General features: G+C 43.1%; 1 protein-coding gene across 1 annotated transcript in view; it reads left to right on the top strand.

The window, feature by feature from the left end:
* Positions 1-476: 476 nt before the first annotated feature.
* The window catches only part of ABCC2 (ATP-binding cassette, sub-family C (CFTR/MRP), member 2), a 60,138-nt gene continuing 39,827 nt past the window's right edge, over positions 477-20,787 (top strand). Inside the window, exons 1-9 of the mRNA XM_011935560.1 lie at positions 477-756; positions 2,499-2,672; positions 10,790-10,915; positions 12,420-12,554; positions 12,757-12,864; positions 13,260-13,315; positions 15,317-15,551; positions 17,417-17,580; positions 18,592-18,769. Of these exons, the coding sequence (XP_011790950.1) occupies positions 724-756; positions 2,499-2,672; positions 10,790-10,915; positions 12,420-12,554; positions 12,757-12,864; positions 13,260-13,315; positions 15,317-15,551; positions 17,417-17,580; positions 18,592-18,769 (1,209 nt within the window). The 5' untranslated portion in view covers positions 477-723. The remainder of the gene's footprint in view (positions 757-2,498; positions 2,673-10,789; positions 10,916-12,419; positions 12,555-12,756; positions 12,865-13,259; positions 13,316-15,316; positions 15,552-17,416; positions 17,581-18,591; positions 18,770-20,787) is intronic.

The raw sequence follows: 20,787 nt of genomic DNA, 5'->3' as shown, positions 1-20,787 counted from the left end.
CACCACTCTGTTTGCAGAATCACCTCCTCCTCTGGCCCTGATGTTTTATCATGACATCACATTTACAATGTCTGGCAAAGGCTTCATTCCCATTTGGCATACTACCTCTCAGGCAAATAGACCTTTTGAAAGCCTGTATTATGTATATAACATATAGGCTCACACTGGATAAGCTATTTTATAACCTGACTTCTTCAAACAAAGTTTATGTCATGTTTAAACCATGTTTTAGGTTCTCTATTTTTAATTAAAAATCGAAGGAAGAAGGATATTTCACATGTCTGTAAACTCTAAGATCTTACAACAGAAGTGAAACTGCACATTTAGGGGTGCCTGCCCCTCCACGGATGCTGCCCTTTGTGGGTCATATGTCCTTAGGAAAATGAAAGACTGCGCACTCCTGACTTGTTGGCCAGCTCTGTTGACATCTTTCAGTGGTTCCTTTCATATACGGCCACTCCTCCAGGGGCCTCTTGTACTTTGGGAACTGGTGAGTCCCCCTGTCCCTAGGGCTTTTTAGTCACATGTCCATCCACTGTTTCAACGTAATGTGCACCTAGGCAAGGTTAACGATTAAATGGTTGGGATGAAAGGTCATCCTTTACACACAACATCAGAATGGTAGATAATTCCTGTTCCACCTTCTTTGAGGAAACAAGTAAAGAAGAGACAACACAGTCATATTAATAGAAGAGTCTTCGTTCCAGACGCAGTCCAGGAATCATGCTGGAGAACTTCTGCAACTCTACTTTTTGGGTGAGAAATTACATTTATCTTCATATTGACTCTTCTCAGACTCAGAACAAGTGGTAGTTAGTTAACTTAGGGTGGCCACCAACAAGATCCAGAAATGTTAGATGTGCAGTTGGTCTAAAGCTCAGGCTTTTTAGAAAGCATAATTCATAATATCGCCAGAGAATATAAGGGATATAAGATCTGGGAAAGGTAATGCAATTTATTCTGTCATATGTTTATTTTATCTCAGACTCTTGTACTAGCTAGTTGCAAAATTGCCTTCTCTAAATAGAAACAGGTAAAAACCTTCCAATTTTATCAGTGTGAGGAAGGAGAATTGTTGTTGCATACTTTGCTAGTAGAAGGAAGAGAAGGTCGTGACTGAGTCTTGCTGAGACATGTTGATGTTGAAATGATAATGATAAGTTCTAGAAGAACTGGCAACTAATGATATAGACTAGAAGTTGAGTCTAGGGATGCAACTTTGGGCATCATGAGTACTGAAATAATTTCTGAACAACTGGAGTCGTGTAACACTGTTTTTAAGGAAAAGAAGAGACAACACTTAGAGGGTGAACAAGAACAGTGTAACATTATGGAGTCATAGATAGCAAAAAATTTCAAGATAAAGGCCAATCAACAGTATCAAAGGTCTAGTGGAATAGAAAACAAAAAAGGACCTTAGATTTAGTGATTTTGGTAAGGGTTTAGTGAGAGAGTGTCATCTGCAAACTCCTAGCCTCAGCATCAGAATCACCTGGGGCAATTAATATAGTTTAAGTATCTTAAGTGATTCTTCTGAATTATAACATTTGATAACCTTATGTAGAGGTGAGAGGGGCAAGGATGAGATAGCAGAGCACCTGGGCAGCACCTCGTGTGTTAGAAAGGACCTGGGTCCCAAGGCCCTCAAGGTCAGGAGTGTATACCACGGCAAGGTGGGTCTTCATGGGCTGCAGTATCTAGACAGGCCATCTCTTGAGAATTCTTTCTGAGCACTGACTACCTGACCAACTTTCTTGGTCATGGCATCGCAACCATTTCTTTGAAGAGTCTGTACAAATAACCATATAAAACAAATTTTAACTATTTATGGGAAGAGAAAAATCTACACTCATGTGACTCAGATACGGGAATTGGTGCCCACCTCCCACCCCCCAACTTCCACTTCACAAGACACTTCCATTTATCACAGAATGCAAAGACTGCACAAAACTTGCTGGCAGTAAGCCTTCTGTCCAACAATGCTGTTGTCCCTGCTGTGCTGACACTGGACAGGTTTTTAATGTAAGTGCTCTGGCCATCAGAGGGTAAATGCTACAGTGTGACTAAGCATTTTCCCTGCATGGCGCCTGCATGTTTGAATATCTGCCACTGAGTTCAGTTAGTGCTAGAAACTTGAATAATTTTTTATATCCTAGAGAACTATTCTCTCCTTTAAACTGGGAAACAGTCCTTCTTCATCCTATAATTTGGAATGCAGTGGTGAGGTTTACTCAGGATAGCTGGTACAGAAATTCACTGAGAATCACAAGAAGACAGGTGTTTAGAGGGTGGGTTGGCCAGAAAGTAACTACATTTGTCATTAAATGGCGAATTTGTATCAATGTGCACAAATAGGAAAATATGGATAGTTAAAGGGTAAGGCTGGATATGGATATGGAGTTGAGTTTAAATTGTCTGGAAGCAGTGAGATGTGCTGCAGAATGGTTTTCTGTCTTCACAATGCATGTATACAACAATCCTTCCCCTTTGGTCTCCAGAATTCCTCATTCCTGGACAGTCCAGAGGCAGACCTGCCACTTTGTTTTGAGCAAACTGTTCTGGTGTGGATTCCCTTGGGCTTCCTATGGCTCCTGGCCCCCTGGCAGCTTCTCCACGTGTATAAATCCAGGACCAAGAGATCCTCTACCACCAAACTCTACCTCGCTAAGCAGGTAAAATAACACCACTGTTTCTGAACTCTAGTTCCTTGGTGTACAGTAGAGACATTTTCTTGGTGTTTAGTGTCCTGTTCCTTGTCTTTAAGCAGCTGTCCCAGGTGCCATTATCTCAGGTAGAGCCAGGTTCTGGGTTTCGCTCTCTCTGTCTACCCTAATTCTCATGGGTCCCTTGCCGCATTTCTTAAATCAAATTAGCTTTGATTTTTGCATAAGAATGGTAACTCTTAATTCTTGTGGATATTGGGTTCCCTAAACACAAAGGGCATATAATCAATCAAATTATCTTTATAGCATTTGAGAAATGAACACTGGATCACCTGTCTTTAAACAGCTCTAATAAATCAGTGGACTGTAATTCAGTTGACACCTACCTCATGAAAATGAACTAGATAATGGATCTCCAGCCCCACTGAGGCAATCCAACTATCACTCATCTTCAAAAACTTGGATCCGAAATAAGGTTTCCATTTTCCCACGTATTTGATGAGTCAGGATGATCATTCACAGTAGAGGGAGGAAGGGTGAGTGTGCACAGTGACAAGCATGAGTACGGAAATAACAGAAAGGACAGGTCTGCGGGAGAGGCCCAGGAGGGGCCAGGAGGGGAGGAGCCCTCAGCCAGCTGCACCAACTCACTTAGGGAGGGGTCTTGTGGGAACCCAAGACCCCCATTTGAGGTAGTAAAACTATCTCATAAAATCTTCCATCTGCTTCCTTTCACTAGTTTTTTTTTTTTTTTCTATCTGTCTTTATTATCATTATTACTACTATTTTAAATGGAGTCTCACTCTTGCCCAGGCTGGAGTGCAGTGGCATGATCTCAGCTCACTGCAACCTCTGCCTCCTGGGTTCAAACAATCCTTATGCCTCAATCCCTCCCAATTAGCTGGGATTACAGGTGCACACCATCACGCCCAGCTAATTTTTGTATTTTCAGTAGGGACGGGATTTCGCCATATTGGCCAGGCTGGTCTCAAACTCGTGACCTCAAGTGATCCCTCCTGCCTCAGCCTCCCAAAGTGCCGGGATTACAAGCGTGAGCCACCACACCCAGCCTCTGTCAGTCCTTATCTTTCAACACATTTTTGGAAAGGCAAACTAGATTCCATTGTTCTACGAACATACCTAACAATGACTCAGGTTACCTGGAACCTTAAAAGGAGGAAAGAGCTTGGCCAAAGGAAGTGGACTTCACCTTGACACTTTGAGGTCGGGGTTGGTCGTGGGTTTTGTTAGATTCTGATTAGAAAAAGAAGAGTCTCAGAGCTTGGGGCAGGGTCACTGTCTCCCTTGTTGACCTGAGTGCCCATCGCAGGACCTAGCATGTTTCAAACACTCAGATGGAATTCAACATTTGTTGAATGTTGGTGTTAAATGCATTCTAGGAATAGTGGTAGATTTAAGAGTATGTTAGAGCTGAACTCAGTGGTGCACACCTGTAATCCTAGCTCCTCTGGAAGCTGGAAGTGGTAGGAACACTAGAGGCCAGCCTGGCAACATAGTGAGTCCCCATCTCTTAAAAAAAAAAAAAAAAAAAGGACAGAAATGTATGTTAGACTTTGAATATTCTGAACATTGAACAACTCTGCACATTTAATAACATTCTCAGTACCCTTGGATTTGAGTCATTGTCTGAGGTTAGAAGCAATCAAGTTGGGAGGCTTCTTCCACTTTCTGGAGCTTCCAAGAAGAAGCTGGTTAATGAGCAAACCAATATCCCATCCTAATAAAAGCTATTAACTCTTTTATAAAATACTTTATTGAGATATAATTTACATATCATACAGCTCTCCCATTTAATACAATTCAGGCTGGACGCCGTGGCTCACGCCTGTAATCCCAACATTTTGAGAGGCCGAGGTGGTGGATCACTTGAGGTCAGGAGTTTGAGACCAGCCTAGCCAACACAGTGAAACCCCATCTCTACTAAAAATACAAACAAATTCAGCTGGGCGTGGTGGCTCATGCCTGTAATCCCAGCACTTTGGGAGGCCGAGGCAGGTGGATCATAAGGTCAGGAGTTCAAGACCAGCGTGGCCAACATGGTGAAACCCCATCTCTACTAAAAATACAAAAATTTGCCAGGCATGGTGGTGGATGCCTATAATCCCAGCTACTTGGGAGGCTGAGGCAGAGAATTGCTTGAACCTGGGAGGCAGAGCTTGCAGTGAGCCAAGATCATGCCACTGCACTCCAGCCTGGGTGACAAAGCAAGACTTCATCTCAAAAAAGCAAAAACAAAAACATTAGGCTGGTGTGGTGGCACACACCTGTAACCCCAGCTACTCAGGTGGCTGAGGCATGAGGATCACTTGAACCTGGGAGGTGGAGGTTGCAGTGAGCCGAGATCACGCCACTGCACTCCAGCTTCAGACTCTGTCTCAAAAAAAAAAAAAAAAAATACAATTCCGTTTTTTTCAGCATATTAACACATATATGCAAACATCACCACAGTCAATTTTAGAACATTTCATTCTCTTTAACCCCGTCTCCTCATTCCCGTTATCCTTAGCAACCGCTAAATCTCTTTTCTTTCTTTATCGATTTCCCTGTTCTGGACATTTCATGTGAATGGAATTATATAATATGTGATCTTTTTTTATTGGCTTCTTTCCCTTGGCACAATGTTTTCAAGGTTTATCTGTGCTGTACCATTGAAATATCGATATTTCACTCCTTTTTTTTTTTTCTGAGACAGAGTCTCACTCTGTCGCCCAGGCAGTCTGCCAACATAGATTCTTGCCAACAGTGTGTTAAAGTGCATGTCCCTGCACCATTGTCAGCACTGAGTTATTTTCAACTTTTATGTGCAAACATGACATCTCATTGAGTTACTTTGTATTTTTATGAATACTAATGCAATTGATTTTTTAATCTGTTACGTATATTTCATTTGTGAATTGTCTGTTCATATCACTTCCTTATTTTTTTAATGGGGGTGTGAGTGTATTTAACTTATCTTTTGAACAGATAATTCTCAGAGGGTCACAAAATTCAAAAAGTACAAAAGGGGCTGGGCATAGTAGCTCACGCCTGTAATCCCAACACTTTGGGAAGCTGAGGTGGGAGCTTCCCAATTCAGCTTGAGCCCCGGAGTTTGAGACCAGCCTGGCCAACTTAGTGAAACCTATCTCTACAAAAAATATTTTTAAAAAATTAGCTGGGCATGGTGGCATGTGCCTGTGGTCCCAGCTACTCGGGAGGCTAAGGTGGGAATATCACTTGAGTTTAAGGAGGTCAAGGCTGCGGTGAGCCGTGTTCACACCACTGCACTTCAGCCTGGGCAACAAAGCTAGACCCTGTCTCAAAAATAAAATAAAACAAAATAAAAAAGGACAGAAGGGTACACAGTACTCTAGTCGTTCATTCCTGTCTTAGTTGACAACCATTGATACCAGTTCCTTGTATCTCCTTCCAGAAATAGCCTGCACTTTTACAAACAGCTACGTACATATATTTTTTTCACACAAATGCTGGTGTCCCATATGTGCTTTTCTGTGACTTAGACCTCCTTCCATTTTAGTACATAAAAATCTGCATGTTTCTCTTTTTTGATGGATATGTTATTCATTTGTACCTAAGCAGCCAAACTCGTACTGATACCACTATGATGCGACAAAATACAAAACATCATTCCATTAATGTTAGAGTAATGAACAAATTAGGGAGTCATGGTAAAACAGAGCTAAAGGGGCTGAGGAAATCAGTGAAGTGCATTATAGTGTAACCCTTCACCTGAACAATTGAGTTTTTTTAATAAGTAAAAGCCCCCCAATCCCACAAAGTAGGAATAATCCTTCATCTTTATACTTTTTACTTCCTATTCTTGAAGTTAGACTCTAAATCCTAAAGATACACCAACGAGATTGTATCTACTTACCTATAGCCAGAGGCATCTATTGTGTCATATACAGCAGCCAAGGTTACTGAAACCTCTTTGATTAAACTTCAGTCATATCCCACCCCCAAAATCAACCCAATAGGTACAGTGAGAACCAGGATATCAAGGCAGAATGCAGAGCTGTAAAACAAGAAAAATCCTGTGAGGGAGGGAGGGAAAAAGGAAGGATTCCGCCACTACCCAGACTGAAATTGAGTTAATATATTCATCTCAACACATGTTCAGGCTGCATGTTCATGGAGTAATTTAAGAATAAATCTATGATTTGTGAAGCACTGAAATACTTAGTGGTTTGCTGTGTTACATCATAGCTCTCCCCAGCAGTTTCCAAGACAGCCTTCAAAAACTGGCAGGAGAATTTTGCTGGAGCTGCATGCAGGACTACCAAGATTCCTCCCCATATTTATGAAACCGATTGTTCCGGGACTGGTTGTTCTAGTCTTCTGTGTGTCAGGTCTGACTTTTCCAGGTATGGTTGATCCACACTGGAAGGCTTCCAGATGTGTTCCCCGGGCATCCCAGGCGGTAGGAAGAGTCGAGGCCTGGGTATTCTGTAGATGCTGAGCCCTGAGTCATACTGTTACTTATTCTTTGGTCAGCTGGTTTTCTACCACCTCTTAGATTTCATTCTCTGTAACTAGCTCATATGCTGTTTGTAGCTAAGGTTCAGGGTATTGTAAAGTTCTTGCAGCTGCTGGAGGCTGCAGTGTTTCTATCTCTGAAATCCATCATTAATTACACACAACTGGGCTGGAGACAACATGATTCTGGTCTGCTGTTTCTTCTCCTAGACCTTCTCTTCATTCTTCACTGTGCTCTTCTCTGCAGAAGTGGGTAGTTTTACTTAGAGACTAGTGGAAGAATTAGGGCTTTCCTGAATAAATAGATCCACAGAGGAAGGAAGAGGAGAGAGCCTCTGAGTGGGACACCTCCTCAGATGTCATTTGCAAGGATGGATAACTTTCCTCAGGGCCACAAGTCACAGGCATTGATGAAAGAGTCACTAGAACTGGATGCTCTGGAATAAGGCAGGCTTTGGAGACAGGATGGACTCACACTCGTGTTATTGAAAAGGAGTGGGGAGGGGCAGGTGCAGTGGCTCACGCCTGTAATCCCAGCACTTTGGGAGGCTGAGGTGGGTGGATCACCTGAGGCCAGAAGTTCAAGACCAGCCTGGACAACATGGTGAAACCCCGTCTCTACTAAAAATACAAAAATTAGCTGGGCATGGTGGTTCACACCTGTAATCCCAGCTACTTGGGTGGCTGAGGCAGGAGAATCGCTTGAACCCGGGAGGTGGAGGTTGCAGTTAGCCGAAATCGCACCACTGCACTCCAGCCTGGGTAATAGACCAAAATTCTGTCTCAAAAAAAAAAAAAAAAAGAAAGAAAAAGAAAAAGTGAAAAAAAAGAAAGAAAAGGTGGGGGAAAATTAAAGAGCTGGACGGTAAAAATGGCTAAGGCTTTAAGATTTAAGTATCTAGGTAGAATATCTTAGAGAAATATGTAAAATTTCTCCAAATGTAAAAGTATCAAAAAGCCAGGATGAAGTCAGTCCCCTCCACATTAACAGGAGACAACCAGCTCAATCCCACAAAAGGTCTGCTTCTTTCTTTGTAATGATTCCTTGAGATGCTGTTATTTGAATGTACCATAATTTATGTGCCCTATATGACATGAGTGTCATTGGTTTCTAATATTTTGCATCATAAGCAATGCTGCAATCCACAGCTTTGTATATACTTGTGTATTCAAGTGCATCTATAGGATAAATTCAAAAAAATGAAATGACTGAGTTAAGGATATGTGAACTCATAATTTTTATAGACAGTGCAAACTGCCCTCCAAAGAGGCTCTCCTCGGTCTCACCAACTTTGTATCACATTTTTTGATGTTTGCTAATTGGTTAGGCAAAAGTGGCATGTCATTATACTTTCAAATTGTATTCTCATATTAATGAGGTTAAGCATATTCTCATATGTTTTAAAGCCTTTTGTATTTTTTTTAAAAATCCATTTATATTATATAGTCTTCTTTTGCATTGAGTTATTAGAGTACTTTTAAAAATTACTTTGTAGAAGTTCTTTATAAAGTTAACCGGTCTTTTCTGATATAAATTGCTCAGTGTATTTCAAATCCATTGTGTGAGTTTAAGATATATAAGTCTGTGGCAAGGCCCCCTCCTTTTCCCTAGCCTGGGAGTAGGCTGCTGGTTAGTATCCTCTAGTCATCTCCAAGGGCAGGTGCCTTAGCTCTAGCTTGCTCTATTTTACCTCCTAGTTTACCTAAAGGCAACCGTAACGTACCACCTATAAAGCTGTTTTTTTCCCCCAAAACCGCATAGTCTCTTGTGGGGAAAACACCCTGTAGTGTATTATATACTTGAAAAAATGCATTCCAGTTATTAACATGTCTTTGACTCTACTCCTTACTAAATAGCACTGATCCTGTTAGTTAAAGTAAAGGTGCGTTCATCTCCTTCCTTGGCTGGTTTTCATTACAAAGGGCCCATTATCTCTGCCTGAGACATTCTAGATAAATGAGACTTAAAAGAATGAATAAGGGTAGATGGGTAGGAGCATAAAAGGATGAGGGGAGGGGAGATGGTGCCACACAAATATCTTTGTTTTGATGGCTAAGATGCTGGTATATTTTCCTCAGTGGAGGCAGTAATTTTCCCTCCTGATAGGTGGGGATGTGGGCCTTTAAAACAGTATAATGTGTATCATCATGTCTTCTCAGCTCATAGGACAAATATTGACTGGCATTATCTGGGATCAAGACTGGGGCTGATGGCTGGGCGTGGTGGCTCAAGCCTGTAATCCCAGCACTTTGGGAGGCCGAGACGGGCGGATCACGAGGTCAGGAGATTGAGACCATCCTGGCTAACATGGTGAAACCCCGTCTCTACTAAAAATACAAAAAAAAAACTAGCCGGGCGAGGTGGCGGGCGCCTGTAGTCCCAGCTACTCTGGAGGCTGAGGCAGGAGAATGGCGTAAACCCGGGAGGCGGAGATTGCAGTGAGCTGAGATCGGCCACTGCACTCCAGCCCGGGCAACAGAGCAAGACTCCGTCTCAAAAAAAAAAAAAAAAAAAAGACTGGGGCTGGGTGTGGTGGCTCATGCTTGTAATCCCAGCACTTTGGGAGGCCGAGGCAGGCAGATCACCTGAGGTCAGGAGCTTGAGACCAGCCTGGCGAACATGGTGAAATCCCGTCTCTACTAAAAATACAAAAATTAGCCAGGTGTGGTGGTGCACACTTGTAATCCCAGCTACTCAGGAGGCTGAGGCAGGAGAATCACTTGAACTCAGGAGGCGGAGGTGGCAGTGAGCTGAGATTGTGCCTCTGCACTCCAGCCTGGGCCACAGAGTAAGACTCCGTCTCAAAACAAAAACAAAAAACCTATGGCCTAAGAAAGGGAATAGTGCCTTTAAAACCTAGTACTTTCTATTGCCGTATAACAAAATACCCCAAAACTTAGCAGCTAAAAAAGAATTCTTTAAATCTTAACAGTTTCTGTGGGTCAAGAATTTGGAAGCAGCTTACCCAGGTTCTGCTTCAAGGTTTCTCATGAGGTTGAAGTTAGTATGTGCTATCTGGGGCTACTGGCATGTGAAGGCTTGACTAGGGCTCAAAGACCTGCTTCTAAGATGACTCTCACATGGCTGGTGGCAGGAAGCCTCAGTTTCTCACTGGCTGTTGGCAGAAGGTCTCAGTTCCTTACCAAGTGGACCTCTCCAAAGAGCTACTGGAGTGTTCTCATGACCGGACTGGTAGCTTCCTCCAGAATGAGCAATCGGAGACAGAGAACAAGGAGAAAGAATCCACATTGCTTTTCATGCCCTAGCCTTGGAAGTCACACACTGTCACTTCTGCCATTTTCTGTTCACCAGAAGTACATCCCTAAGTCCCCAGCCCACACTCAAGGGAGGGGGAATTAAGCTCTGCTCTTTGAAGAAAGGAATATCAAAAAGTCTGCAGACATATTTTAAAACTTCACACTCAGCATTCCTCAAAAACAATGATCATGGCATCCTTTGAACATTATTCTGTCACTTGAACTGTATGTATCCATTCATTCCAGAAATATTTGTTGTGTTATCTGAATCGCTGTATACCATTTTTCTTATCCATCACTGGAAACCATTATGTTCTAAGAACCTTATAAAGAATGATATCCTCCTAACAGTGGTCTTTTTCCCTTCTCAGGTATTCGTTGGTTTTCTTCTTATTCTAGCAGCCATAGAGCTGGCCCTTGTACTCACAGAAGACTCTGGACAAGCCACAGTCCCTGCTGTTCGATATACCAATCCAAGCCTCTACCTAGGCACATGGGTAAGACCTATCACCGCTTCTGCCCTGTGTTTCCCTTTTCATTACCCACAGGCATCTAGCTGAAATGTACTCTTTGGGGATGAAATTAATTCCGAGGTCATCTGTCTTTTTCATGGGATCCATAGTGAGGCAAAGCTTGGTTGGAATGGGGTGAAACTAATTTTAGCTTTTCATCTTCATTTGAGCATTAATATATAGAGCCTTCTCCCTAGGTTAAGTATTAGCTTTCATGACTAAGATGTATATCTTATGTCCACATATCTTGCCATCTAAGGGTCACAGAGGAGAGCTAAGATTCTTGATGTAAAAGAATATTTTAGGGCCGGGCGCGGTGGCTCAAGCCTGTAATCCCAGCACTTTGGGAGGCTGAGACGGGCGGATCACGAGGTCAGGAGATCGAGACCATCCTGGCTAACACCGTGAAACCCCGTCTCTACTAAAAAATATAAAAATCTAGCCGGGCGAGGTGGCGGGTGCCTGTAGTCCCAGCTACTCCGGAGGCTGAGGCAGGAGAATGGCGTAAACCCGGGAGGCAGAGCTTGCAGCAAGCTGAGATCCGGCCACTGCACTCCAGCCCTGACGACAGAGCGAGACTCAGTCTCAAAAAAAAAAAAAAGAATATTTTAAATGCTGTAAATAGTATTTTTAAATTGATTGATGACTCTAAACAATGGATCAGTGAGCTTAGAGTTTCTATAAACTTGATATCAAAAAGCTAATGTCTCTCCTGCAGGCATTTTTTCGGGGGGTGGGCCTAGACAGTGTTTAAATAACAATTTAATTAATTGCCATCAATTCAGTGGCAACTAATGACGCATAATTATTTGAACTTTCAAACTTTATTGAAAAATCAGAATGCCTGGCAATTGCAAACCTACGTTCAGGCAGAGCAGCGTCAGCTGGGTCTCAGTAGCAGTGGTCCCTTTAGACCATGCGCTCGGCACAATCCTCCCTGGGCAAATGTTATAAATCATGGCTCTTTCCCCACCAGAATGCTGTTTTAGGAGCACAGCACTAGGTCTAGGAAATCAACATTTAATTTATTATATCTAAAGTAGATGATATAGGGCAATTTTTTAAAATTAATTGCTTAATCTTACATTAGAAAATCAAGCTACGGACACCTTGCACCTAATTAATTAGAACCTGTCTTCCGATCTTACTACCGTAATGTCTGAAATTAATTTTCCTGCATCTTGGAAAGGTTTTTCTAGCTCCCAAAGTAACTCCACTAAAACCCAGATAGTGATCTTCTACGTTCTTGGCCAGCGTCCCACTCAAGTGTGTGGTCCATAGAGATGAGGCACTGAAAGAAAAAGCTGGATGTCATGGGGGGGGAAATGTTCAACCTGGCATCTGTGTGCTCTCTACCTGGCCAGATTAGTCACAACAGTCTCCTCCCTCAGCCCTCCTTTCTTTCTTCCCATGTTCTCTGACATCCTTCTCCCCTGAGTCCTCGGTTAGTGGCAGTATTCTTCAGAACATCATGTGAATTTCTCTCCAGCTCCTGGTTTTGCTGATCCAATACAGCAGACAATGGTGTGTACAGAAAAACTCCTGGTTCCTGTCCCTATTCTGGGTTCTCTCAATACTCTGTGGCACTTTCCAATTTCAAACTCTGATCCGGACACTCTTGCAGGTAAGGAAAAAAGAGTGGATGATACGAGGAGGTACCACGGGGCATCTTCTAAGAGTAAATTACATCAAACTGAGCTCCGGGATCGAATTGTACTAGAGGGATTTGATCATAGGCTTTAATCACAAGCATTGATATATACGGACCATGTAGACTTCATTTGGACAAAAGGCTCATTTTTTCCTCTTTGTTTTTTTCTTCATAGGGTGACAATTCTAATCTGGCCTACTCCTGCCTGTTCTTCATCTCCTATGGATTCCAGATCCTGATCCTGATCTTTTCAGCATTTTCAGAAAATAATGAGTCATCAAATGTGAGATTCTAAATATGCCTATCTCATATATTACTTAATTGGATGATATCTTAATGAATATAACTTTAAGAAGTCTGGGTCTCATGGAGGCCCCACAAGACCATTTTATGACAAGGAAACAGATAGTGATGAGAGTATTAAAATGCTGACTTTTACTTTCACCTGCCAATTGTCAGCATAGTTAACTCATTCATATATCTATGCCAGAAAATCTGATTATCATTCTACTAGTGGCTTTAGGGTCTCCAAATAAACACATGTTGATAAGCTGACTTTAACATCATATCTAGTTTCTAGCACAACATATATTATTAAAAAATCGGTTTCAGATTTTAGAGTCCCATGCAGTTCCTGTCTCCAATTGGTTTACTTTTCAATTTTTTTGTGTCTTTCAGAATCCATCATCCACAGCTTCGTTTCTGAGTAGCATTACCTACAGTTGGTATGACAGGTAGGAAAGCCTGGAGTATGGGTTGTCTGTATCCTTACTCTCTCACTCCTCTGAAAGTGGCAGAAAGATTTTTTATTTTGTTTATTTATTATTTTTTGAGATGGAGTTTCACTCTTGTTGCCCAGGCTGGAGTGCAATGGTGTGATCTTGGCTCACTGCAACCTCCACCTCCTGGGTTCAAGCGATTATCCTGCCTCAGCCTCCCAAGTAGCTGGGGTTGCAGTGTGAGCCACCACGCCCAGCTAATTTTTGTATTTTTAGTAGAGATGGGGTTTCACCATGTTGGGCAAGCTGGTCTAGAACTTGAGCTCATAATCTGCCTGCCTTGGCCTCCCTAAGTGCTGGGATTACAGGCATGAGCCACCACGCCCAACGGAAAGATTAATTTTTTAAAAATGCCTCCTGTGACCTCCATTTCTCTTCTACTTAGAGTCAGAGAGTGTTAAAACTTACAGACCAACTTAATCCAAGCCCTCCAGTGGGCAGATTGGGATGCTGAGGAGAAGAAGGAGGGGGATTTGTTTTCGGTAGCCTGGGAGTCCCACAGGAGAAGAGGAAGGAGGCAGTAGGACAGGAAAAGCAAAAGTTGGAGGCAGGTTTGGAGGGTAAGGGGTGAAATAGTTGGCCTGGGCTACCAGAGGATCTAGAACAGACACCCTTGGCCTTTATAGTTGCAGGGACCCATTTGGCAGGCTGGTGAAGTCTATGAATGCCTTCTCAGGAAGTGTTTTAAATGCATAAAATAAAATGAAAGACATTGGATTCTAAACAAAACCAAATATATTGAAATATAGTTACCAAAATATTTAAAAAACAAATGCATAATTTAGTAACACATAGACTTCGTTATTAATGCATTAAATAACAAGATCTAGTGATGAGTCTAACGATGACCATAATTTCAAAGTAGTGATGAGCAGAAGTGAGCTATGAGAACATGTGGGATTTCTCAGCCTGACGCGGTGGCTCATGCCTGTAATCCCAGCACTTTGGGAGGCTGAGGCGGGTGGATCACCTGAGGTCAGGAGTTTGAGACCAGCCTGGTCAACATGGTGAAACCCCATCTCCACTAAAAATACAAAAATTACCTAGCATGGTGGCACATGCCTGTAATCCCAGCTCCTCGGGAGGCTGAGGCAGGAGAATCGCTTGAACCTGGGAGGCGGAGGTTGCTGTGAGCCGAGATCACAGCATTGCACTCCAGTCTTGGTGACAAGAACGAAATTCCATCCCCCCTCAAAAAAAAAATAAAGGAAAGAAAGAAAGAAAAGAAAATGTGGGATTTCCAAATGCTAGATTTCAGTTAGATGCTATTACAAATAACAATATAATATATAATTTAGGCCAAGTGTGGTGGTTTACAACTGTAATCCTAGCACTTTGGGAAGCCAAGGCAGGAAAATCACTTGAGCCCAGAAGTTTGAGGCTGCAGTCAGCTATGGTTGTGTCACTGCACTCCAGCCTAGTGACAATATTGAAACTCCGTCTCAACAGAAAAAAAGAAGAAGCCATGTGGAGTAGTGCACACCTGTAATCCCAGCTACTTGGGAGGCTAAGGCAGGAGAATCACTTTGAACCCAGGAGGCAGAGGCTGCAGTGAGCCAAGATTGCGCTACTACACACACACACACACACACGCAAAACCAAAGATGCCACAGGGGCTGCTTTATTTCTTGAGGGCATCAAGGAGGCCCCCAAGGAGATGCCAGAGTGGCAGAGAGGCAGCCAGTGTTTGAGGAGGAAGGAGCAAGAGCAGGGTAAGGTGATGCTCTTTTAGCTCTCTTTCCCTTCCCTTGTCTTCTAACACATTCTGTTGACCCTGTCCATTCCTTTTTCTGCTCTCCCCACTCCTCTGTCAAGTTCAAAGGGCCAGGAGATGGGGATAGTCCCATTCTTCTGTCCCTCTATCCCAGAACCTGGAGGTAGGTTCTGAGAGAAGTGGTGGAGATAGCCTCTGACCCAGCCTGGGGAGTCTCACCCTGTGGTTCGCTCTTGTTCCAGCATCATTCTGAAAGGCTACAAGCATCCTCTGACACTCGAAGATATCTGGGAAGTTGATGAAGAGATGAAAACCAAGATACTAGTGAGCAAGTTTGAAACGCACATGAAGACAGAGCTGCAGAAAGCCAGGCGGGCACTCCAGAAACGGCAGCAGAAGAGCTCCCAGCAGAACTCTGGAGCCAGGCTGCCTGGCTTGAACAAGAATCAGAGTCAAAGCCAAGATGTCCTTGTCCTGGTAACTTTCCCTTGAGTGTCTGTGTGAGCGCGCTGCATGTTTCAGGCAAGAGTACGTCAGCATCATGGCGATTCTGTCCCTACATTTTTACAGCACTTCATACTTCCCAGTGCACTTCATATTATTAATGGTATTCATAATACTAATACTACCTTAGTGATGGATACATGGGGTGTAATGTACTGTTCTCTCTCCTTTGAGGTACTTTTGAAATTTTCCATGATGAAATACGGTTTTCAAAAAAATAATACCTTAGCATTTCTAGATTTTCCACCTTGGTACAAATTAGCATGAGCAGCCAATTTGTTGATTCATTCACTTGAAAATATTTATTGAGCACAACTGTGTGTCAGTGACCATTCCGGGCACTAAAAGAGTGCTCATCTTTTGAGAGCTAGAAAATATATAGTAAGCCCATATATAGGTTACTCTTTGAAAGTAATAATAGCTATTAAGAAAATAAAGCAGTAGTGTATTTGGAGTGAAGTGCGACTTTAGACAGGGTAACAGGGGAAGCTTCTCAGGGAGACGATGACTGAACCACACTGAAATGATGAGATCAGGCCCTCCGAGGGACAGTCGGAGGGAAGTGTGTTCCAGTCAGAAGGAGCAGGCATGCGAGGCTGAGAAGGGAACATGTTTGACTTGCTCAGGGAATGGCAAGAAGATCCAGGAGAGGGTACGCATGGGGTGAGATGGGCTCAAGGAAGTGGACAGGGATTAAACTGTGTGGACCCTTGTGGGCCACAATAAGGAATCTGGACTTTATCTGAAGTCTGATTGCCAGTGGAAGGTTTTGAGCAGAGAGTAAGGAGATTGGATTCATGTTGTAAAGAGCTTACTTGGGCAGCTCCCCAGAGGATGGATCATTGGGGGCAAGAGTAGAAGCTGGAAGGGAAGCCAGGGCAGCTGTCCCAGCAAGGGAGACCCATCAGATGGGACCTCAGTGGAAGACATTGTGAGAGAGTGTCACTGGTAGGCTGAGAAGCTGGAATCTGGGGCAAGATGAGACTCAGGAGGACGTGATGAGGAGGCCAAAGCATAGACAAAGAGGCTGGTGACTGAGTTGTAATGCCCCATGTGTGTGTTTCCCAGGGCTGCCATGATAGAGTACCACACTGGATAGCTTAAAACAGAAATGTTCTGTCCCCAGCTCAGGAGGCCAGGAGGCTGAAATCAAGATAGCAGACTTGCTCCCACTGAAACCTGGAGGGGAGAATCCTCTCTTCCACCTTCTAGTGTTTGCCAGTAACCCTTGGCGTTCCTCCACTTCCGGATGCATCACTCCGATCTCTGCCTCCACCATCACAGGACCATCTTCTCCTTGTGTCTGTCTCTTCTCTTCTTGTAAAAATACCAGTTATACCACATTAGGGCCCCAGTGATCTCATCTTAATTTGGTTACATCTGCAAAAACCCTATTTCCAAATAAGGGCTCATTTTAAAGTACTGGGGATTAGGGCTTCAACATAGCTTTTGGGAGTAGGGCTACAGTTCAACCCATAACATCTCACAGCAACCACAAGCATGAAAAGAACAGAAAGGGCCTCTCAGCACCATGCCCAGGCCCTTCACTCTCAGGACTGCCCCTCAGGCCCTCACGCAGATGGGTCTCTGTTTTTACATGGGACTCTTACCAGGTTAGTTTCCTGGTTTTCTAACCCAAAATAGATTACAAGTATCAGTTAGCAGTGGGAGAGTGGAACAGTGCAGGCAGCTAGAAGGGCAGAAGCAACTAGGCCAGGGAGAGACAATCAAAACCTGTACATAGAAGGCCACGGGGCTCACAGGCTGACCATCCTGAAGCTGCTCAGGCCAGGAACAGACATAACTCTGTGGACACTGTTGTTTGGTTTTGTACCTAGGATGACGTTAAAAAGAAAAAAAAGAAGTCTGGGACCAAAAAAGATGTTCCAAAATCCTGGTTGATCAAGGCTCTGTTCAAAACTTTCTACACGGTGCTCCTGAAGTCGTTCCTACTGAAGCTAGTGAATGACATCTTCACGTTTGTGAGTCCTCAGCTGCTGAAGTGAGTCCTCAGGCCTTGGATGGTCCTTTCAGGGCCTCCTCGGCCACCCTCCTTTTTGCCCCTGTGTATGCAAGCAGGAGCTTTTCTTCAATTCCCATTTTGTAAAACTGCTCATCATTTTCTTCCACCTTAGCCTTGTGTTCATGAAGACTGCAGGCAGTTTTCAAGATGTATGATGATATGTACTTTAGCCTCTCTCTTTTCCATGTCTCTCTTCTCACAGGGGGCCGGGTAATTGTTCGGGGCTCTTTCTTGTTAAACTGCTAAGGGCTGAGCCAGGCCCAAAGGGTGGGCAGCGTACCCTTGGAGAGTAACTGACTTCATCTCTCCATCACAGCCTTCCATGGGCGGTTCGGGTTAATCTTGACAAGACTTCAAAATCTGCTATGATCTGTGGAATGAACCACCTGCAGGGAAAAACAGGGCCAAAGCATTGCAGGGGCAGCTATGTGGAGCATTTCTTTCATTATCCTTCTCACTGCCATGGGTTATAAACCCTATGTTCTTGCTGCTCATCTCCAAGTAAAAGCAAGAACGCCAGGCTAGGCATGGTGGCTCATGACTGTAATCTCAGCAGTTTGGGAGATTGAGGCAGGAGGATTGTTTGAGGCCAGGAGTTTGAAACCAGGCTGGTCAACATAACAAGACCCCATCTCTACAAAAGAAAAGAATTAGCTGGATGTGATGGCACATACTTGAAGACCCAGCTATTCAGGAGGCTGAGGTGGGAGGATCACCTAAGCCCAGGAGCTCGAGGCTTAATGAACTATGATCCTGCTACTGCACTCCAGCCTGGACAACAGAGAGAGACCCTGTATCAAAAACAAAACAAAACAAAACAAAAAGGACACTGGTAAAACTGTGGAGCTTAGGTCTTCCAAAGGCTTTGGACAATTCTGGTCACTTTTGTTACCTACAGTATAAAGGTAGCATAGTCTAGCTGGCTGTGCATGAGGAGAGAGGCATCCTTGGAGGTCTATGGATATAACTAACTTGGCTTTTCTCTGGCAGATTGCTGATCTCCTTTGCAAGTGACCGTGACACGTATTTGTGGATTGGATATCTCTGTGCAATCCTCTTATTCACTGCAGCTCTCATTCAGTCTTTCTGCCTTCAGTGTTATTTCCAGCTGTGCTTCATGCTGGGTATAAAAGTACGGACAGTTATCATGGCTTCTGTATATAAGAAGGTAAGCAGAATATGGCAGGTATCACCAAAGAAAATCCCCTCAGTAAATATGAGCATTGATTCCAAGGTTGAGGAAAATGTGATGGAAATGATAACTCATCTCAACACTTAATTTTGACTGACCATACAGCCTCCTTTAGATATTTCTTTGGAAATTAGATTATGAGAAGTGTGTTCACAAACAATGGGTGGAGAGGCCAGGAGGGAAAAGGTACTCCCCAGGGAGAAGCTTGCAAGCTGTTCTGGTGCTCAGGATCCACCTTGCAGCCCTGAAGGCTTGGCTACCCATCCATCTCTTCCTGCGTCTCTTGACAAGGTAAAATGCCTTGGAAAAGAGTATAAGGTCAGAAAAGAAGCTGGTGAAGGGTCAAACTCTTAAAACCACCAACATTCAACTCAAATACTTAATGAAACCCAGCTCAGAGACCTGGTGTATCCATCTCAAATTGCAATCTTGCCAGAGCTCCATCTCCCCAGACCAAATTTCACCTAGCAACTTCTTTTCCTAACCTTTAGTGCTAACCCAACCCTCCACTGCCTGACTTCTTTTTTCAGTTTGTAAATACATTCATGCTGATTACTGAGTTCTGCAGACCTGGAAGCTTTTTCTTTTCCTTAAGATGATTTTGTTCATCTTCCCTCTGATATGATACATTGGTTTTTTTTGTTAGTGGTGGTGGTGGTTTGTTGTTGTTGTTTCTGTTGTTGTTGTTGTTGTTTTTGAGACGGAGTCTTGCTCTGTTGCCCAGGCTGGAGTACAGTTGTGCAATCTTGGCTCACTGCAACCTCCACCTCCTGGGTTCAAGTGATTCTCCTGCCTCAGCCTCCTGAGTAGCTGGGACTACAGGCGTGTGCCACCATGCCCAGTTCATTTTTGTATTTTCAGTAGAGGCGAGGTTTTACCGTGTTAGCCAAGATTGTCTTGATCTGCTGACCTCATGATCCGCCTACCTTGGCCTCCCTCCCTGCTGGGATTACAGGCATGAGCCACAGCGCCTGGCCGATACATTGTTTTTGAGGGTTAACTTTCTCAAGGCAACTGTATGTTCCTCATGTCCTCCATACCAAGATGAAGTCCCATTTTGTTCCTTAAGAAATGAAAATACAGTAGTTATGATCAGTGACGACAAGCTTGAGGAGAAAATTCATCCATCAGGAGATAGGTTCCAATTTTTTTATAGGTTGGAACACTAGTTGACTCTCTTCCTTTTTTTATTCCGTCACTGCAAAGTTCCATCATGGTGACTTCTCTATTACAGTTTCTACTTTTCTCCTTTGCTTTCCTCTCTAGAAACAACACTTTGTCTTTGTCTTCCCTGAGTAGATGTTGGCTCGTTGAGAGACAGTGGCAGATAATCCAAGTGTCTTTAGATCAGAAGCCTGGCCACGTCCTTTGAACTCCCAGATACCCCCCTACTGGAATTTGTCTTTCTCCAGTTGATTTTTACAATCTCCTTATTCCTTCTGGAGATACTTAGTTTTTGCTGGTTTACAGGTTATGAGGTCACTAACCAGCCTATTTCAGCCATTGCTAGTAAAGTACACTTCTACAATTTTTTCATAATTGTGATTATTCATTCACACTATTTTGATTCTTAATATTCCAGGTTTTGCAACTGTTACAATCAATAAAGAGATTTATAAAATAGAACCCTCAATGATACTTTTATTCAAATAAATATCACTATTAGAAAAGTGGAAGAAAATTACTAATTTATATGTTTAGACAATGCTTCACTACTTATGAAACATTTTTTACATTTACTATCAATTCACAGGGCTATTGCCCTGTGAAATAAGTACATTATCCCTATTTTCTGGAGAAAAATAAGGCTTAGATAATTTCAATGGCTACAATCACAAAGCCAGGAGTTGTCCCCAAACAAGGGCTACTGGAACTAAATTTATTTATTTATTAATTTTTAAAATTATTATACTTTAACTTCTAGGGTACATGTGCACCATGTGCAGGTTTGCTACATATGTATACATGTGCCATGTTGGTGTGCTGCACCCATT

Source organism: Colobus angolensis, unplaced genomic scaffold (assembly GCF_000951035.1).
Source record: "Colobus angolensis palliatus isolate OR3802 unplaced genomic scaffold, Cang.pa_1.0 Scaffold144, whole genome shotgun sequence".
In the NCBI taxonomy this organism is placed as follows: domain Eukaryota; kingdom Metazoa; phylum Chordata; class Mammalia; order Primates; family Cercopithecidae; genus Colobus; species Colobus angolensis.
The sequence above is the reverse complement of the archived record's forward strand: the minus strand, read 5'-3'. Positions and strand labels throughout refer to the sequence as shown.